The sequence below is a fragment of the Solanum pennellii genome, chromosome 5 (genome assembly GCF_001406875.1).
Source record: "Solanum pennellii chromosome 5, SPENNV200".
NCBI lineage: Eukaryota > Viridiplantae > Streptophyta > Magnoliopsida > Solanales > Solanaceae > Solanum > Solanum pennellii.
In genome coordinates this window covers 25,676,776-25,699,019 of record NC_028641.1, presented here as the reverse complement: position 1 = coordinate 25,699,019, position 22,244 = coordinate 25,676,776, and the positions used below count along the sequence as shown (strand labels likewise).

At 36.8% G+C, this 22,244-nt stretch overlaps 1 protein-coding gene across 3 annotated transcripts in view; it reads right to left on the bottom strand.

Annotated features, from left to right (window-relative positions):
* Positions 1–11,526: 11,526 nt before the first annotated feature.
* LOC107020310 (THO complex subunit 2) overlaps positions 11,527–22,244 on the bottom strand; it is a 59,336-nt gene continuing 48,618 nt past the window's right edge. For 2 of the 3 annotated variants that reach the window (XM_015220610.2, XM_027917209.1), the window contains 3 exons: positions 17,993–19,153; positions 12,568–12,863; positions 11,527–11,961 (listed from right to left, as the gene is read on the bottom strand). In XM_015220610.2, coding sequence (XP_015076096.1) covers positions 11,892–11,961; positions 12,568–12,863; positions 17,993–19,153 — 1,527 coding nt within the window. In that variant the 3' untranslated portion in view covers positions 11,527–11,891. Of the gene's footprint in view, positions 11,962–12,567; positions 12,864–14,755; positions 14,912–17,992; positions 19,154–22,244 lie in introns of those variants that run through there. The other variant, XM_015220611.2, reaches the window with a different exon arrangement.

Here is a 22,244-nt window from a genome sequence, read left to right as displayed (position 1 = left end):
TTGTTTTGAAGTGAGGACACTAGTTGCAATACCGGAAATATTAGCACCTCGGTGAGAAATTGAAGAGGATAGGTGTTAGTGCATGGTGAGTCTGTGTCATGGTCTGATTCCACATAATTCAAGCCTAATAGTGATATCATGCATAAACATGATGTGACTGATCGGGATTGATAGCCAAATGATTGCGAAAGATAAAACATGGATCTACTGTACAAAGATTTTGTATTGAGTCATAGAGCGTCGCTTGAGGACAAACAACGAATTTAAGTTGGGGGTGTTGATATACCGTGGTTTCACGGTATTTTTAAAGCTTTTTCCTTAAGTTTAGTGTGTCCAAAAGCCTTTTTGTACTAATTTTTATGTAAGTTTCTCTTTATTTGCAGGAAATCTGTCTAAAAGATGAATGCGGAGGTTTTTGAGCGAGAAATACAAAAAAGTACCACCTACGGAGCTTGTGACGGTTCGTCGTGCCCGTGACGGTCCGTAGGTGGCATCGTAGTGCAGCTGCTGAAGGAAGATGGGGAAGTATGACCAAGTGTGGGGCTACGGAGTGCGTGATGGACCGTGTAGTCATGACGGTCCGTCCTGCTGGTTCGTCATGAAGATCAGAGAAGTAGTCCGAGTACCCAAATTCCAAGAGTTCAAGTGTTTTGGAACGGAGACCCTCGACGGACCGTTGTGCCTGTGACGGTCCGTCATACCTGCCGTCGAGGGTAATGAAGAGAGCAGCAGAAGAAATTGCACAAGTATGGGACGACGGAGTCCATGACGGTCCGTCGTGACCACGATGATCCGTCGCGAGGTCCGTTGATCCAGCCGCGTTTTGACAGATTTCCAGCAAATAGAGTCCTTGTTTAATTAGGTTTTTATTTTTTATAAATAGTTCAAAAAACCTCGTTTTTGAGGTTAGACTCTGGATTATTTGGTTAGGCCCTTGATTATTGTTAGACTCTTGATTATTTTTAGATTCTTTGAATTGATTGTTGGTGATTTTTGTTGATTAATCAAGCGAACTTTCGGATTTTACTCTTTCTCATTGAAGTAAGTACATGAATTCTTATATCATATATTTGAATATTGTGATTATGACTATGGGTAACTAAACTCCATAACTAGGGTTGTGGGAACCATAGGCTAATAATGAGGTAAAACCTAACTAAAATAACAATTCTAGAATAGTGTCTTGCATGTATTAATAATTCTTTCGCTTAGAAGTCTTTTTAACGGATGGCCAACGTTAGAACTCGCCTTAATGCTACTTGCCGGACCAAGGAGGTAGATAATAGGAAAAGAATTATCAACATAGATTTAGTGTATACTATCTAATAGGCTAGTATTGATTGGTACGAGGTAATAACTTAGTCAAATATCGAATACGATGCTTAATATGAGGTAAAGATAAGGGTTAGGATAGCAACACACGTAGCCGGACCAAGGTGCGGAGTGACATTTTCTAGATGCCGGACCAAGGATTTAGAAATACATAACTTATCACTTTGCATGCAAGATACTAGGAAAGAATTGTTATAGTTAGAATTATCAAGTTATGAACCTGTGGGGAACACATAAACCCTAGTTACTTTTATTAATTGATTAAACTCCAACGTTTGAAGCTGTTAGTTGTCTCTTTTAATTTCGCTAGTTATTTTCATTCATTTAGAAATAGGAAACCCCCTTTTTATCATTTTTGCTTTCCAAGGAAGTAATTGACTGAACAATAGTAATAATAGATTGAAGTTAAGTATAAACTATTTTCCTCGTGGGAACGATCCCAACCTCATTAGTTAGGTTATTTACTTGACAGAACCGCTTTACTTCTTATTTGAGAAGTAAGTTTGAGTGTATCACTAGTCACGAGTCATGATTGAAGTTATAATTAGGCTCATCATAGCCTAATCTCGATAAGCCAAATGAATTAATTTAGTTCTTCAACTTTACTTTTATCCTTTACTTCATCGTCGATACTGACGTTTGGTGTCGAGCTTTTTAGGTGATAGTATTGGTAAAATCAAAATCGTATGTGAAATTGACATCAAATCTGAAGATGATCAAAAGTGACTCTATCTTAGATGCGTTGCAAGGGAAGATCAATGAGTCCATCATATCAGAAAGATGCTGGTGGCCGCAATTTCTCTATGACAGCCAAAGTTATAGAATTGTTACAATTTTCGATAACCATGGAAAATGTCAGTAACAAACTTAAATTTTGTTCAGTTTGTCAAGGGTGGCAAGAGTGTCCTTAATCTTCGTGTGAATGAATTAAGTCATTCACCTTGATAATTCTGTCTTTTAAGGAGAGAATAATAGTCACGACGTGCATATACATTAATTTAGTTTTTTTAGTATGTTTCTCACGTAACAATTTAGCCATATATGTTTCTTGACACTGTTAGAGTCAAAGTTCCAATTTGTTGGGTATCCACCCTATAAGTGGATTATGAGTTTTGATTAGCAAATCAAAAACTCAAGCATATAGTTTTGTTGGGCAATCCACCCCACTAATGGTTCGTATATTTGTTTTTTCCATTTAAGGTGCATATTTTTAAATTATGATGGAATATTATCGAGTCATCCACCTCGTTACAATTGAAATATTATCGAGTCATCCACCTCGTTACAGTTGGACTATTATCGATCCATCCACCTCGTTACGATTGAAATATTATTTAGCCATCCACCTCGTTCAGTTGGACTATTATCGAGTGATCCATCTCGTTACAGTTGGAATATCATCGAGTCATCCACCTCGTTATAGTTGGACTATTATCGAGTCATCCACCTCGTTACAGTTGGACTATTATCGATCCATCCACCTCGTTACGATTGAAATATTATTTAGCCATCCACCTCGTTCAGTTGGACTATTATCGAGTGATCCATCTCGTTACAGTTGGAATATCATCGAGTCATCCACCTCGTTATAGTTGGACTATTATCGAGTCATCCCCCTCGTTATAGTTGGACTATTATCGAGTCATCCCCCTCGTTATAGTTGGACTATTATCGAGTCATCCCCCTCGTTATAGTTGGACTATTATCGAGTCATCCCCCTCGTTATAGTTGGACTATTATCGAGTCATCCCCCTCGTTATAGTTGGACTATTATCGAGTCATCCCCCTCGTTATAGTTGGACTATTATCGAGTCATCCCCCTCGTTATAGTTGGACTATTATCGAGTCATCCCCCTCGTTATAGTTGGACTATTATCGAGTCATCCCCCTCGTTATAGTTGGACTATTATCGAGTCATCCCCCTCGTTATAGTTGGACTATTATCGAGTCATCCCCCTCGTTATAGTTGGACTATTATCGAGTCATCCCCCTCGTTATAGTTGGACTATTATCGAGTCATCCCCCTCGTTATAGTTGGACTATTATCGAGTCATCCCCCTCGTTATAGTTGGACTATTATCGAGTCATCCCCCTCGTTATAGTTGGACTATTATCGAGTCATCCCCCTCGTTATAGTTGGACTATTATCGAGTCATCCCCCTCGTTATAGTTGGACTATTATCGAGTCATCCCCCTCGTTATAGTTGGACTATTATCGAGTCATCCCCCTCGTTATAGTTGGACTATTATCGAGTCATCCCCCTCGTTATAGTTGGACTATTATCGAGTCATCCCCCTCGTTATAGTTGGACTATTATCGAGTCATCCCCCTCGTTATAGTTGGACTATTATCGAGTCATCCCCCTCGTTATAGTTGGACTATTATCGAGTCATCCCCCTCGTTATAGTTGGACTATTATCGAGTCATCCCCCTCGTTATAGTTGGACTATTATCGAGTCATCCCCCTCGTTATAGTTGGACTATTATCGAGTCATCCCCCTCGTTATAGTTGGACTATTATCGAGTCATCCCCCTCGTTATAGTTGGACTATTATCGAGTCATCCCCCTCGTTATAGTTGGACTATTATCGAGTCATCCCCCTCGTTATAGTTGGACTATTATCGAGTCATCCCCCTCGTTATAGTTGGACTATTATCGAGTCATCCCCCTCGTTATAGTTGGACTATTATCGAGTCATCCCCCTCGTTATAGTTGGACTATTATCGAGTCATCCCCCTCGTTATAGTTGGACTATTATCGAGTCATCCCCCTCGTTATAGTTGGACTATTATCGAGTCATCCCCCTCGTTATAGTTGGACTATTATCGAGTCATCCCCCTCGTTATAGTTGGACTATTATCGAGTCATCCCCCTCGTTATAGTTGGACTATTATCGAGTCATCCCCCTCGTTATAGTTGGACTATTATCGAGTCATCCCCCTCGTTATAGTTGGACTATTATCGAGTCATCCCCCTCGTTATAGTTGGACTATTATCGAGTCATCCCCCTCGTTATAGTTGGACTATTATCGAGTCATCCCCCTCGTTATAGTTGGACTATTATCGAGTCATCCCCCTCGTTATAGTTGGACTATTATCGAGTCATCCCCCTCGTTATAGTTGGACTATTATCGAGTCATCCCCCTCGTTATAGTTGGACTATTATCGAGTCATCCCCCTCGTTATAGTTGGACTATTATCGAGTCATCCCCCTCGTTATAGTTGGACTATTATCGAGTCATCCCCCTCGTTATAGTTGGACTATTATCGAGTCATCCCCCTCGTTATAGTTGGACTATTATCGAGTCATCCCCCTCGTTATAGTTGGACTATTATCGAGTCATCCCCCTCGTTATAGTTGGACTATTATCGAGTCATCCCCCTCGTTATAGTTGGACTATTATCGAGTCATCCACCTCGTTACAGTTGGACTATTATCGAGTTGTCCACCTCGTTACAGCTCGACTATTATCGAGCCATCCACCTCGTTACAGATGAAATATTATCGAGCCAACCACCTCGTTACAGTTAAACTATTATCGAGCATTCACCTCGTTACAGTTGAAATATTATCGAGCCATCCACCTCATTACAGTTGGACTATTATCGAGTCATCCACCTCGTTACAGTTGGACTATTATCGAGTTGTCCACCTCGTTACAGCTCGACTATTATCGAGCCATCCACCTCATTACAGTTGGACTATTATCGAGTCATCCACCTCGTTATAGTTGGACTATTATCGAGTCATCCACCTCGTTATAGTTGGACTATTATCGAGTCATCCACCTCGTTATAGTTGGACTATTATCGAGTCATCCACCTCGTTATAGTTGGACTATTATCGAGTCATCCACCTCGTTATAGTTGGACTATTATCGAGTCATCCACCTCGTTATAGTTGGACTATTATCGAGTCATCCACCTCGTTATAGTTGGACTATTATCGAGTCATCCACCTCGTTATAGTTGGACTATTATCGAGTCATCCACCTCGTTATAGTTGGACTATTATCGAGTCATCCACCTCGTTATAGTTGGACTATTATCGAGTCATCCACCTCGTTATAGTTGGACTATTATCGAGTCATCCACCTCGTTATAGTTGGACTATTATCGAGTCATCCACCTCGTTATAGTTGGACTATTATCGAGTCATCCACCTCGTTATAGTTGGACTATTATCGAGTCATCCACCTCGTTATAGTTGGACTATTATCGAGTCATCCACCTCGTTATAGTTGGACTATTATCGAGTCATCCACCTCGTTATAGTTGGACTATTATCGAGTCATCCACCTCGTTATAGTTGGACTATTATCGAGTCATCCACCTCGTTATAGTTGGACTATTATCGAGTCATCCACCTCGTTATAGTTGGACTATTATCGAGTCATCCACCTCGTTATAGTTGGACTATTATCGAGTCATCCACCTCGTTATAGTTGGACTATTATCGAGTCATCCACCTCGTTATAGTTGGACTATTATCGAGTCATCCACCTCGTTATAGTTGGACTATTATCGAGTCATCCACCTCGTTATAGTTGGACTATTATCGAGTCATCCACCTCGTTATAGTTGGACTATTATCGAGTCATCCACCTCGTTATAGTTGGACTATTATCGAGTCATCCACCTCGTTATAGTTGGACTATTATCGAGTCATCCACCTCGTTATAGTTGGACTATTATCGAGTCATCCACCTCGTTATAGTTGGACTATTATCGAGTCATCCACCTCGTTATAGTTGGACTATTATCGAGTCATCCACCTCGTTATAGTTGGACTATTATCGAGTCATCCACCTCGTTATAGTTGGACTATTATCGAGTCATCCACCTCGTTATAGTTGGACTATTATCGAGTCATCCACCTCGTTATAGTTGGACTATTATCGAGTCATCCACCTCGTTATAGTTGGACTATTATCGAGTCATCCACCTCGTTATAGTTGGACTATTATCGAGTCATCCACCTCGTTATAGTTGGACTATTATCGAGTCATCCACCTCGTTATAGTTGGACTATTATCGAGTCATCCACCTCGTTATAGTTGGACTATTATCGAGTCATCCACCTCGTTATAGTTGGACTATTATCGAGTCATCCACCTCGTTATAGTTGGACTATTATCGAGTCATCCACCTCGTTATAGTTGGACTATTATCGAGTCATCCACCTCGTTATAGTTGGACTATTATCGAGTCATCCACCTCGTTATAGTTGGACTATTATCGAGTCATCCACCTCGTTATAGTTGGACTATTATCGAGTCATCCACCTCGTTATAGTTGGACTATTATCGAGTCATCCACCTCGTTATAGTTGGACTATTATCGAGTCATCCACCTCGTTATAGTTGGACTATTATCGAGTCATCCACCTCGTTATAGTTGGACTATTATCGAGTCATCCACCTCGTTATAGTTGGACTATTATCGAGTCATCCACCTCGTTATAGTTGGACTATTATCGAGTCATCCACCTCGTTATAGTTGGACTATTATCGAGTCATCCACCTCGTTATAGTTGGACTATTATCGAGTCATCCACCTCGTTATAGTTGGACTATTATCGAGTCATCCACCTCGTTACAGTTGGACTATTATCGAGTTGTCCACCTCGTTGCAGTTGGAATATTATCGAGCATACATCTCATTACATATGGAATATTATCAAGCATCCACCTCGTTACAGTTGGACTATTATCGAGTCATCCACCTCATTACAATTGGACTATTATCGAGTTATCCACATCGTTACAATTGGAATATTATCGAGCATACATCTCGTTACAGATGGAATATTATCGATCATCCACCTCGTTACAGTTGGACTATTATCGAGCATCCGCCTCGTTACAGATGGAATATTATTGAGCATCCACCTCATTATAGTTGGACTATTATCGAGCCATCCACCTCCTTATAAATGGAATATTATCGAGCCATCCACCTAGTTACAGATGGAATATTATCGAGTCATCCAACTCGTTACAAATGGAATATTATCAAGCATCCACCTCGTTACAGTTGGATAATTATTGAGCCATCTAGCTCGTTGCAGAGATCACCGGAGTTTACCATGCAGAAAACAAGCAATGACATCTCCAAATCCTCAAAAATCATAAGTTGTAATGAACATACCGTGTTCGAAAGTGACATATAATAAACATACTTATGTGACATTTTTCACATCGAGAGTAACTGAAAAGCATCGTAAGATATACTATTACTTTTCCAATTACATTTTCTACTAACAAGTCATTTTAGTATTTGTCGAGAGCATCCAAGAGGATGAATTCTCAAATCAAACCACAGGTGCGGACGACATCAACAAGGATGCAGCACAACGTGAAACTTTTTCTTAGCAGTGAACTGGGACATAGTTCGAAGAGGAGTATCAAACTCTTTGGACGCGAGTTGAGGAGCCACTCCCACCACAATCAAACCACACCTCTATCATAAGGAATGTGGGTTTTTCTTTTGGTTTGTCAGTTTCAGTTTTGCATCCAGAAATTTTGGCATCTACCGGAAGTGACGTGCACCAAGAGCTTTGAATAAATAAATAAATAATTTGAGTCACCTTGAGAAAACATTAGCTAAGAAATATAGTAAGACGCTCAAAGGAGAGGGTGTTTTAGTCTTCGATCGAGGTGTCACATTTTCATTCCATTTGCATCGATTCGTTCTAGTTCCGCTTGAGTTTCAAATTTATGGTGGAAGTTTCCGGCAACTCTCCGTCTCTGGTTCGCTGCCCAGGAAAAGGTGAACCCATTTTTTTGTACTTTAACTCGTTGATCAGTCGTTAATTTTTCTGCAAGCTGGAGTGTCCTGTTGATTCTTCTATTTCTTTTTTGTTTGGTTACTACCCTCCATGACTTATTGCTGATGGTTTGATGAAAGTCTGTCGGGTTTCAAGTAGAATATTTTAGTTTATTAATATAAGAAATGAATCCATCATGCGAGTTGCCCGTCTTAAAATATCTATGGAGGCTAGGAATGAAAGGCTAGTCTGTTTGCTTTCGTTTTTCATGAGAATTCACTCGTTTGTTTGTTACTGTTGGGATTGCTCTTGGAATATTTCAAGTATTGTGATTTTAGTTTGTTTAATCGAGAATATGGTTTAAGTATGTACATGTGGGATGCGTATTCTTTGAATTATTATTATTTTTTATTTTTTAGTCTGCAAAGCGTTACTTCCCAGCTTACTCTCAAGTGTTCATGGCTGTATTTTAATTGTTTTCAAATCACTATGCTCATCTTAGGCATGTAACGCTTCTTCGTTATTTATTCTTCTCCATTTTTGTTATTGTTGAACTTTATTGTTTTTTTTTCATTTTCTGAAACTCATCTTGGTTGACTTTTTATCCATATAAGCATGTATATAGATTCATGTCAGAGATGCTATAGTTTTCTTTGTGCTTAACAGACTTCCTTCCCTATAGAAGACTTATATCTTGATTTTTCTATATGTTTGCCTATTTTTTTTCTTTCTTACTATTAAAATGTTTTCCCATGTTTAGTTAAAAGGGCTGATCTAGGCTTATCGATTTTTTTCTATTTCTCCTCCTTTTCAGCGTATATTCATAGTTTGTCGAGTGTATTTGCTGCCTGCTTATTTAACCTGGAGCTAAGTGTTTATAGTAATTTTGTTTGTCCTATTTCCTTTCCCATTTTCTTTATCTAAAACGAGCTAAGTCTTGAAGGGATAGGAATCATGTGTTGTTTACAATGATCCGTTTTCTTCTTAAGTTATTAACTTTCCATTTTATGCATATATATTTGTCATATTATAGGAAGTTTGTTAGTCCCTTGTAAAAAAAATGCATATCCATATTTCTTCCGTTGTATTGCTTTTATTTCTTATTTGTGATAAAACTCATTGTTTGTTTATCCAACACCCTAATACATTAATTGAATATGATTTCTTTTGTTGTCTTGGTTTATTGGTCGGAGGGTGTCAGAATAATATTTTCTACATGTATTCTTTTCTCAAGGTCACTGAATTTGAGCTCATTCATTTATTTCTTCTTTTCTTGTCGTATGTAAAATTCATTAGAGTCCATTTGGACTTCGCTCCCTGCTCTATTTGTTGGTAACACAGCTTATACGTGACAAATTATTTGAGTTCCATATTTGGTTTGAGTCAAAAATCTCTTAAAAATGCAATGATGTCCTATCTTTTAGTGCTATCGGTGCGTGGGTTTAAACCCTTTGGTAAGTTTACATCATTTCTTAGTGTGCTCCTATTAGAACATGGTGGATATAACCTTTAGAATATGGTAGTGTGAATTCTGTTTTATTTGGGTGTTTTCTTACATTAACTACAACTCTTACTTACTGATTCCTTTTCTTTTGTGTTTTGCATGTGAAATATGACCGGGTCCTCATGGACCATTATCTATGCATTTTCCTAATGGAACACAAAGGCTCAAATCTCCATATCAGTTAGTCTATCAAAATGAAAAATAAGTTACGAAAAAGGCGAACAGGTCTAGAAATTGAAAAATACGCGCAAATCAAGAAATGGTCCTTTTGTATTATTATTATCTTGTTAGTTTAGGACAGGTACAAATTGAATGGGCATAAGACCCAAAAGAAATGGGTCCAAAAACCGGTCCAGGCGGACAGAAATCGAATTTGAACCCAACTCTCTCTCTCTCTCTCTCTCTCTTTCCTCTTTACTTTGCTGCTTTTGCTTACTTGTTAAATTTATGTCGTTAGTTTTAGGGTTAAAAGGCTCAAATCCCTCAAGGCGCTATTTCTTTTTAATAATTCAAATCAATCGATTTTTAAACGGACTTAAAATATGATAAATTTTACAAATTAAATAACTCACTTAGATATTATGTTAGTATTTAACTTTCGGGTAATTCTAAATAAATTTTCAATTCAAACTAAGTTCAAGTTAGATCATTTTAGCCAAATAAGTTAGTTGTTGCATAATTGTGAGTTATAAATGTTTTAGGTGCCGAAACAACCTTCCTAAAATATAAATGTGAATTTAATAGTTTGTATATATTACACGGGCATACTATGTATATTTGATTACTATGAGGCCGAACATCGTCCATGAAGGCTATCAAAGTTTCAATTTTAGCTGGTATATCTATTACCTTATTTATGATTCTACTTTCTACATTACTTATCAATACATTGTGATTCGTAGTGAAGTCTCATTGCTTGAAGATGTATTTTTTGTTTTTTGCAGGTAGGTCCAGCTGGATTCGTTGGACCATTTGGGAAGTTGGTCAGTCTGGTTCAAATCACGTATTTCTTGCAGAAAAAATCCTCGACAAGACTTCAAATGTGGATTCTAATCGATCCCTCAACTAGGATTTGAGGTTCTATTATATGAACTAGTATTTCATTATTTTGGCTCGTGTACCTTTGCTTTTGTGACTTCTGTTATTCCGGTCATGATCTTAGTGGTCTGGGCTTAGTATTTCAGATGTATTGCTCGACCTTCTCAATCCACAATTTTGTCGACTAGTATATTTCAATGGCTAACTCGTTTGAATGAGATATCAAGTGTCAGTCACACCTAATTTAGTTTTGGGGCGTACAATTCATCACTACATTTTCTCACTGCTACATGCCATCACCAACTATATTCAGCTACCAATACCATCACCTACTAGGATTATTAATTATCACGATCCACAACTTTTTTTTCAGTCATCAATCACCACAACTGATAGTTGTTACTACTAGCCATCATTACTATAATAGCAAGATTGTAGTCCATAAAATGTTTCTATTAAGATGAATTGGATAGAAATTTTATTGTTTCACATGAATAAATAATCCGAGTAGAAAAGAATAAGTAGAAGCATCTAATCTACATTATCCTCAATATCCAAGAGATGTTCATCTTATAACAAGCATAGGTGTCGTATTCAATGCAAGTTGATGCTTCGTTTGTCGACTAAACACAAGTGTATGATGTTCCCATCATCATTAGACATTGTATATTAAAAGAATTTTCAGTCAACACCAGAAATATCCAGCAAAGCTCATGACATTACCCTATAAGTTTATAGCTTTATGCAAATAATCTTCTTGGATTCAAACTTAAAACACCATACAAACTGATTTTTTCGAATTACCTGCATGCACACATCCTTAAACTATAGCAACAAGTTATGAAGTTTGAACTTTTAACTTCTAGTGCTAGATCCTGAAGTTCAGGGAAAAAAAAATTGGAACAGATACTTCTGTCAAAAGTGGCTATTTATTTTTTACATTTCGAACAAGGGCTAAATAAACAGTCCAAAATAGCCATGCCACCTAAAATTTCTTTTTTCCAAAATTGTAAGCGGTATGCATATATGACATGTACTATAATGTAAATCGAGGGTTCCGAAACAATTTGCCACAAAGAAACACATCCTTCTTGCCTACCTACATGCAGGTAGTAATTCAAACCTCATAAAGAGCCTAATAAACAATTGACTAAACAAAATCGGTCTGGGAACATACATGACACAAGCCAAAAAGAACAAGTAAATTTTACTTTGGCAGAACTTCGGTTGTCTAGTGGTTTAGCAATTACTTCCGATGCCGCCTCTTGGGCTCAGCTCTTTGCCTCTTGTCGTCATCCCACTCTCTGTCATACATACTGTAGTGCATAGTTAAGGCATCAAATATAAGCACACTTCAATGGCAAGTCATGACAGTGCCTTTACACCAACACTTCCCAAGTTGAGTTCTCAAAAGTTAAATTTCAGTTGATAAGATATGCAGTTCTAAAAAAAGATTATTTACACCAAAATCATTGTGCTTTTCATGTATATATCAATTTATGGAATCATAAATGACATTTGGACATTGATACCAAATTGACTTCAAACAAACTCACAAACCCCTGAAAGTTAAATATGGGCAACAAATTTTGAGCACACTAAATGAAATAGTAAAAATGCACCAAAATTTATCTAATTATAATAGTATTTTTTTCAATAGTAGCACAGTATGCAATAGTAGAGGATTTGGATAAACCACCTATAGAAAAACCATGCCTATCGAATGACAACCACTAAAAAGGCCATATAGATTGGTAGCATTGTATAATTCTAGCCAGACTAGTATTTTGATGACAAGGCATTGCTGATAAAAGAAACAAAATCTTCCATTCAAACAAAATAGTTGCATATGTTGGTTTATGCAGCAGATGGTCAAAAGAGAACTCTTAAGGAATTGTATGCACATTTATCAGTAAGGATACGAGTCCGCATCACGACGGGGTGCTTTGCTGGCACTTTCTTTTCCATGAATCCTAAGACCTGGCTCGTCCAAGTAACCTGGACGCTGCTGAACAATAACACCCTTTCGCTCTCCCCTATCTCTTCCATCACTGGGCTGCGTCATATTAATAGAAAGAGGAGGATGAGCAGCGGGTGAATATTCTCCAGGTTCTGAAGCCATATGCTCTCTCTTAAGTTTACGCCTCTTTGAGGCATTTGGATCCATATCCTCTTTCACGAGGATAGCTTTCTCTCTCTCTCTTTCCCTCTCCTCTACCTACAACACAAATGAAATGTAAGTAACCACAAACATGCAACAAGGCAGCAAGAGATCTCAAGGGTTTTACTAGAAAGAATCTGACCTCTGAAACAAGTAGGTAAACAACAAGACATAATTAAACAACAAATACGTCTCAATCCTAAACAAGTTAGGGTCAACTATATGAAGCCACACTTACACTGTCACTCCAAACTCGTAGCAAATATTACACAAAAGAAAACAAATTTAATATGTAATAAAGTTAAAATTTTTAAAAATCCAAGAAAAAATACACACCTCTGACCAATATGAAGACAGGAAGTTATTTTAAGCAAGGAAGGATAGCATTAGAAATTATTTGAGTATTACTGTTAAGCCGAACCAACTAAGATTCTACCATCCTCATCACCCCAACTGGAAAGAGGATGCAAAAGGTGTAAGGAAAGAATATCCCAGCTGCTACATCTCAATAAGTTAACATGTCAGTGGATACCGAAGTATAAGAAGACAAGAACTCAAAAATGTTGCAGGTCAAATGATTAACAAGAAAGTGACAGCGGTAAATGTTTTCTGCAAGTAAAATGGATAGTCATGACGACACGATATGGAAGCAAATTGATGCATAAAATTCAGACAAACAAACAAACGGTAAATCTAGTCCTCATAAGTGTTCAATTTCTTCCAAAATGTTAAGAGACTCTTAACCTAAAACTATTTCCACTAGTACTAAATATTGAGGCAAGCTCATTAAGCGCAACCCTAAATTTATCAAGGTAGAGTCCAAATGATTAAAAAAAAAGTTAGATGGATACATAGCCAAATAACCATTACATTGTCATGGGCCTAAAAGTACGTGATCCTGCTACTTCTAACTTTAGTTCACTCTGGGCATTGGTCAATGGTCAACCTTGGCCAAACCTTCCCAGTCTTCACTTTTAATCATCATCATGAGCACATTATACTTCTTTGAACAGCTTACCCAATACCACTTGAAGTTCCTCCAGCTGCTTAAGAAATAAATGGATCTCCTTGATTTGCCTCCTAAACCCTAGTACGAACTTTTTACTAGTTGTGATGCTTCCTCCTCTTGAATAGGGTAACTGGAGCCTAGTTTGTTGTTTCTCAGACCTCAGGGGCGAAAAATATAACCCAAAACAGGGAAACTACTCCCTCCATACTTTAAAGAATCTAATTTCATGTTGCTAAGGTCAAAATATGAACTATGGGCATATTATCACATTAGAAATTATAAAAACCTAGAGAAAATACTAGTTAACTTGGCAACCGAAGAAAAACAACTGAGCATTTGTCCATCTTGAACCACAGGAACAATAATTGGAATCTAGATACATTCTTACACAATTAAAACTCCAGCTACAGTTGTAGAATGAGATCGGAAGAGGCATAGGATGCAACAGAAAATACGAGTACAGATGGAACCGCCATAGAGGTATGAAGAGGTTGGAGTAGGATGACATACCAACCTATTCAATACAACACTAAGAGATGGTAGAATGCCTGATGCCAGCAGCAGCCAGCAGGATCCTGATTCTAATTTATAATAATAAAGAAGATATTTGAAGTTGTTGGAACTATCGTGGCATTAAGCTTATGAATTATATAGAGTGATAAAGCATAGACTTCGGGAAACTCAGTGTCGTGAAAGGAGAGCGCCTTAGGTGAGAGGCGAGGCGAGGTAGGACCCTATTACTGGCAAGGCAAGGCCTCAAAGTCAAGAGGCGAGGTCTCAAAGGCAAGAGGCGATGAGACATAGGCATCGACTTTTGTGAAATAAAAAAACTTGACTCAGCAATTTGAAACATTAAAACATAATATTAGGGTTTATTTGTGACTTACGCATAGCAATTTAAAACTTTAAAACATAATATTAGGGTTTATTTGTGACTTACGCATCTCAAATGTCAAAGTCAACTCTTCTCGTTTCTTCTTCTTTCTTCTCTGTTTCGCCTTACGCACTTCTGTTCCTTCTTTCTCGTTAAGTAGTAAGGCAGTTGTTTTGTTCTTCATCAAACTGCAATCTACCCAGTTTCTTCTTTCTCATTCCTCTGTTTTAGTATTGCTTGTCATATGAATTATTGAGTCATTCAAGTTCTGACTTCTAGTATCTACTATTTACTTTTATTTTTTCAATTGAAATATTTGTTAATACGTTATTGCAATTTAGATTTTGGTTATCTATCTATGCAATTAAATATTTTAAGTTTCTAGCATTAATTGGTGCCTCATTCAAAAAAGCAAGGCAAACGTTATCGTCTTTCATCATCCAAAACACTAGGGACACTACAAGAGATACTGAGAACCAACAAGACACCCTAGAGTCTAAAGGGTTCAGGTTGAGCAAGATCATGACCAAGACACAATACTTGGAGTGCACGTTCAGTGATGTAACACATGAGGCCGGCATGGAAGTAATGCATACACGAGCTATTCAAACGAGAGGAAATTATAAGTATCTTGGGTATGTTATCCAAGAAAATGGGAAATAAGGATGTCACAAATTACATTGCTGCAAGTGGATGAAATGAAGGCTCGTATCTGGAGTCTTGTGTAGTAAGAAGGTGTCACCAAATCTTAAAGGTGAGTTCTACAAAATGGTGGTTAAGCTAGCGAGTTTTGGCCTGTTAAGAACTCTAATGTTCAAAAGATGAAAGTTGCAAAAATGAGAATGTTGTGGTGAATATGTGGGCACACTAGGAGAGATAGGATAAAAAATGAGGATATCGAGAAAAAAAGATGGGTGGGCTTCGATGGAGGAAAAGATGCAGAACGAGGTTGATATGGTTTGAACAGGTGAAAAGGGGATGCACAAATGCTCGGGTGTGGAGCTATGAGGAGTTAGCTATTGCTGGATTCAGGAGAGGTAAAGTAGGCTGAAGAAGTAACGAGGAAAGGTGCTTAGACAAGACATAAAGCAATATCAGCTTACCAAGGACATGCGTGTAGATAGGAGGTTGTCGAGGATACAGATTAGAGTAGGAGGTTACTAGGTAGTAGTTTGTTGTCTTGCTATTAGTCCATACTAGTAGTCGTAGTGTTGCTCCTATAGTTTCTTCTCCTTGAGTTTCTATTACTATTTGTTGTTTCTTCTACTTTGATCATTGTATTATTTTGTCGAATTCAGTATAAAATGTTGTGTTATGCTTTCACTTTTGTTGTTTTTTTATCACGCTTCGGGCTGTTTTTCTTTGAGGCAAGGGTCCATCGAAAATAATCTTCCCATCTCTGCGGCAACGGTATGGTCTATGTGCTCTCTATCCTCCCTAGACTCAGTTTATGGGACTACACCGGGTATGTTATTGTTTCCCAATGGACCCACAATGGAAGTTATATTCTTGTTAAAAAGATGGATGAAAATTTATAGCGAGAAAAAGAGATCCACACACAGTATCCATTGATCCAAATAAAGCATATGATTAGAGTGCCTAGAAAGGTTCTTTGGTAGGCATTGGAGAAGAAAGGAATCCATGTTAAAGTTCATAAAGGACTTGTATAAAGAAGTACTCACTAGTGCTGGAATAGAAAAAATACTCATTCAGAAAACCAATTCTCTTTCTTCTACAAATGTAGGAATCTCAAGGTACCACATGAAGAAATAAAAATATTTTTTATTTTATTAGAATTTTTTTTATAGTTATGTAAATGAAAATCAATGTTGGGGTTAAATATGATCTTACATATATGACCTATATAATTAGTTAAAGAGGTACATGGAGTTATTATATTTTAATTGTTAAATTGAGATCAAGAAAGAAGGCAAAATTTCAACTTATTTATTAGTTGAAGTGATAATAAAACAAAAGAAACAAGAATTTTGGAAGTAATATTTTTATCAGGAATAGAATTTAAAAAGGACAAAACCAGGGAGAATCACAGCAGTTCTAAAATGCTGGAATAGTGATGGAAATGCAGGAAAAAAGGAGGAGAGATGGAGGATTGTCCCAGCATGCATTTGGTGGACAATTTGGAACGAAATGAATCAAAGATGTTTTGAAGGAAAGAACAACAATATTTAAAAAACAAGGATAAACTGCCTAGGTCTTTATTATTTTTGGTGTAAGCAAGTAGTAATAGGAAATTCTGAAGATGTTTCTAATGTTATTGACTGGCTCTAACTAGAAGATATTAGGGCTGATGCAAGTATGAAATTTTGAAGGGGAACTACAATTTGATGTAGTATACCTATGGATATATAGAAGTAAATGTTACCTTACTCCAAAAAAAAAAAAAAGAAGATACTAACGCATTTACCAGGAAAAAGGCATTTTTGACTCATTAGTTAAAAATAGGGGCAATTTTTGACCAAACAATTAGTAGTAGGGGCATTTCTTGATCAATCTATTGATGCAAAGGGCATTTTTGGACCATACTATTAACTGAGGGCATTTTTGTTGAATTTCTATAATTTAAGGGCATTTTAATCCTTTTCCATTAATTTTATGCAAAGTCCTGTGTAGTTTGCCAGCTTATGTGTCGAATGTGCTGAAGCCAAAACTCAATTCAATGCTTCAGTGCATATTCTAAGGAGCAATAACGCTAAAGAGTATATGTTAGAAATGTATTCTTCATCAATCTTCATGTGTTGATACCATCTCTTGAAATGAAGTGCACTCTTGAAACGGAAAACTTCTTCAATCTAAGAACAAAGGTCAAATATAGAGGGCAGGATTTTAAAAAAGGAAATGGCCCCTTGAAAGGAGTCAGACTGACAATACAACATGTTGTTTCTTTCACGAGGCTTCACTTCCATTTTGATGCTTGCTTAGAAACATTAAATTTAGATCTACAGATATATAGCCAAAACACACTTTGAATTACGATCAAAGATTTTTTTAAAAAAAGTATGAGCAAATGGGAATAACTTCAAATGGAACTCCCAAATTTAGAATGTCAGAATTAAGAATAACATGCAACGAGTGAGTAGAATATCTATTTTTATACAGACAGAAAATGTGTATACCTATCAGTCTCAAGGATAATGGAATTCTAAACTATCATAATAGTATATATTCAGTTCCAGTGACTTTCCTAAAGTTCAATAATAATTGTGGGCATGACGTAATAACATCAACAATTTAACTGTCTACTCTATCTTGAAGAATTATGCATGAAATGTGAATCAGGCTTACCTTAATTGAAAGTTCTCTCTCTTCCCGCTTTCTATCTCGAAAATCATCTTCTCTCCTTCTCTTCAAATCATCCTGCAACAATGCGTTATTCTCTTCTGACCGCCGTCTCTCTCTCTCATCATGCCTTGGAGAAAGTCTTTGACTATGCCTGGCAGTTCCAAAACGTCTATCAGAATCGTCCTCTCTCCTGCCTGCACTAATGGATTGCGGGACCAGATGAGGAGGCAGTGGTGGAGGTGGAGGCAAATTTTGATTATGAAACCGATCATCTGTAAGAGGTTTTTCTACAGATGCTTCATTATGTCGCAGCTTGCTCCTATCATCTTTGATCCTTTCATCCTTACTCAACCTATCAAAGTTCCTATCAGCAACTCTCTCATGTACTCTCTCAATTGAACGTTCTCTTCCATGCCGCTCCGTTGATCTATCTCTTGATTTTTCAAATGCATCATCACCGCGAGACCTATCAGGACGGTCCCCTCTCTCTCTGGGGTCTCTCTCAGGTCTTTCACCACCCTTTTCTTTTGATCTATCAAGAGGCTTTTCAGAGGCTCGGTTCAATATTTGATCATCAGATCCATGTTTGTCATAATCTGCTGGATGAAGTTTATCTGCAGCTCGTGCATCTATTAACCGTTCTTTCTCCGATGAACGAGCATCACCACATTCAGTATCTCTACCGTCAATTTCACCTTTCCGGCGTTTGTTCAGTCTATCAAGCTCTTCTGCGGGAATAGATCTCTTCTGTACTTTTTCATTAGCTTTAGAAGCATCTTGTCGAGGCGAATGAACCAGACGCAATGTGGACTCCTTATGCACATCAGAACTTTCAGTGACATCATCTTTTCCAGCAGAAACCCTCAGATCAGCAGATTTAGTAGTTGTATGTTCAGCATTAGATTCGTTTGAAGGATCTAACAATCTCGTCAATGGAACTGCACCTTTAGGTGCAGCAGAAAACATGCTACCGTTCCCTGAAGCTGTAGTAGAAACATTAACACTCCCACTTGCTCTGCTCTCAGAAGGATAACTAACATCACCAGAAGCAGCTCCAGATGCTCTTCCAACAGTTTTCCCAGATTTTTCATCTTTTGCAATATCATGTTTTTGTTGCTTTGAGAGAGATCCAACCGGAGTAGATCGCTTGCCTGTGCCTCTTCCCTACAGTAAAGGGTGAATATTTTTTAAGTTCAAACAAGTTAACAAAAGAGAACTGCTCAACTAAATAATGGAAGGATCCATCATCTGCAGAAAGATTCATCGAAAAGGAAAGCAAAGCTTCATAATACATATTACACACTAACAATTAGGGGTGGCAATAGGCGGGTTGAGTTGGGTAAAAAATGAGTCTAACCCATTTCTTTGTATCTTCATTTTTCAAAAAATCTCAAACATTATTAAAATTCATTTTCTGCTTAAACGTTCCTGCTAAAAAAACTAAGAAAATATGGATTAAGTAATGAGTCTATGACTCAAAACTCAAAAGGTCACTTAACTATGTTTATAGCACACTCAACCAGATATTTTAGACTTTCCACTGTCCAAATACCTATTTAACTACCTGAATTATCAATCTATGCTCTTTTTGTACTTCTTAAATATTATGATACTTTCTGTTTCTAATTCACATTATGGACTTATCTATGCTGACGGTCTACCGGCAACAGCCTATCTACCTCCAAAGTCTATGTGCATTCTACCCTCTTCATGGTCCACTTGTGGGATTATACATGGTATGTTGTTGTTGTGGTCTAATCTATAGGATAATTAATATATCTTATTTATAAAGTAAAGGTGATTAATTTTTTTTTACAAAAATCAAGCATATACAGTATTAATAAAATAATGGAGCATAGTAAAAAAATTACTAGATAATTTAGGAATAATTGAGCCACCATTGTCTCCTCATAAGTAGAACACATGCTTCTTATTCAATGACTTTACTAAGCCATCTACTAGACTACTACACGTTATGTATATGTCAGTGTTCTCAAAGGCGCTCTTAAGCTACAAGCATAGAACATGTCGAGCGCTTAGTCACACACACGCTTTATGGGCACTTCAGTGTCGTCATCAAAGCTCCGAGGCATAATTTTCCTTGCTAATGAGTGCAATCCTAAAGATGTGACACTAAACAACTGATATTTCACATTATTGTTATATTTTTCAAAATTTCATTGTCCATATATTTATTATCCATGCTTACGATTATTAATCTCGGACTACATATACATTGTCGTAGTTTTCTTCAATTTGTGTTTTTTTCAATTAAGAGCCTGTTTGGCTCAACTTAAAAGCTGGTCAAACTGACTTAAAAGCTGATCTTTGACTTATTTAGCTGTTTGGCAATCCTCAAAATAACTTATTTTAAGTTTAAAAAGATTTATTTTAAGCCAAAAGTTAAAAGCTGGGGTAGGGGTGCTTTTTTTTTCCAGCTTATAAGCTGTTTTAAGTTGACCACATATTTACCTTTTTACCCTTAATATTTTTATACAATCTCCAAATTACCCACATAACCCTAACATCTCTTTCTTCTATTTTTCCTTTTCACCTGTGGATGATAGACAATTACTATTACTAATGAATGAAAATAAAATAAATCTTAAATCTTTCAAGTGATCTATTCAAATTATATATTATTAAAATGTAAAATAAGTTGCACATATAACTTAAATAAAAATTTATATTCCTCTTATAAATAATTTGTGATAATAAAGAAATATGTGAATGATAGACTATTATTATTACCTATGGATGAAACTAAAATAAAATCTTAAATCGTTCTTTGATCTATTCAAATTATATATCTTTAAAATCTATAATAAGTTTATATTCCTCTTATAAATAATTTGTGATGAGAAAGAACTATGTGAATGATAGCAAAATATAATAATTTATGGCTGTAAAATATAAATTAATTAACTTTTATTATGTTAACACCTTTTAAGGGTATTTCAGACATTTTGATTTAAAAAGCTGTTTATCAGCACTTATTTGCCAAACACATCAACAACTTTTTTTTTAACTTCAGCACTTTTATCCAAACGCATAACTGCTTATTTTAAAAATAAGTTTCAGCACTTTCAAAAGTACTTTTTTAAAGCTGCTTTTATTAAGCCCATCCAAACGGGCCCTAAGCCCACAATTAATTTGCACTTAAATCCCCAAAGGATCTAAGACCTTTTTTGCATGAACCGCTTTTTGACAACACCGATATAAGTTATACATTTGTTTCAAAAAATTTTAATCCCCCCCCCCCCAAACAACAAAAAAAGTTTGGTCCCACTAGATGCAGAGAATCACTATGATGAGATTGAGAGGATCAAAAAGGTTGAATTGTTGAAGCAAGCATCTTCAATGACGATTTAGAAGTGTTGAAGTAGCAACAAGTTGAGGGATGACTGAAATAGGTTGTATGGAACACATATGTCGTGTCTGCAACTTGCGAGTTAAACCCATACATGGCAAGCCCATTTTCACCCATACAATTACGGGTTAAATATAGGTAGAAACCCACATTTTACCCATTTGAAATATCAAGTGGCCAAAATCTTGACATGATATTGAAAACAACTTATATGTAAATCCATGGTAAAGGTTGATTCGGGTTAATAATGAACCGAATAACCTGATTAAAATAACCCCGATGTATGTTTGGACCCACGCGTGGTGGATGGGACCATTGGGACATGTTAACATATGTGCATGGTGCAAGATGGAAACTATATTCAAGTGTTAAGTGGCTAAAGTATCAAAATAGAATGACGGAATCGAGTCCAATGCAGTGTCATGGCATCATATCGCATGCCTAATGCGAAGAACTTTAAGTTTTTAAGGGAGAGTTTCAGTAACTGATGCAAGGCCAAAAATATATATTTTTAATCATTATTTGCCACATATTTAGTATTTTTATTTATCCTTTTTGTGCATTAATTTTATGAACCGTGTTTAATAGTATATTTTATTTGTAGGAGTAAATTGGTATAAAGATGAAATTTAGAGCTAAAACGAATTTAAAATGGCAGATTATTGAAGAAAATCAAGCAAGCAACTTAATGGATTAAATTCAATATAATAATGTATAATATATCATGTGTGAATTGTGAATGGTAGAATTGAAATTGACAACTGCTCCCACGTGTCAAAATCTAAAGACACTCACAAAATTTGAAATTACAACAACTTCACGCGAAAGACCCAATTCCTTTTACTTTTGGGTTCGTCATTTGTTTTGGACTCGACTATTTTATTT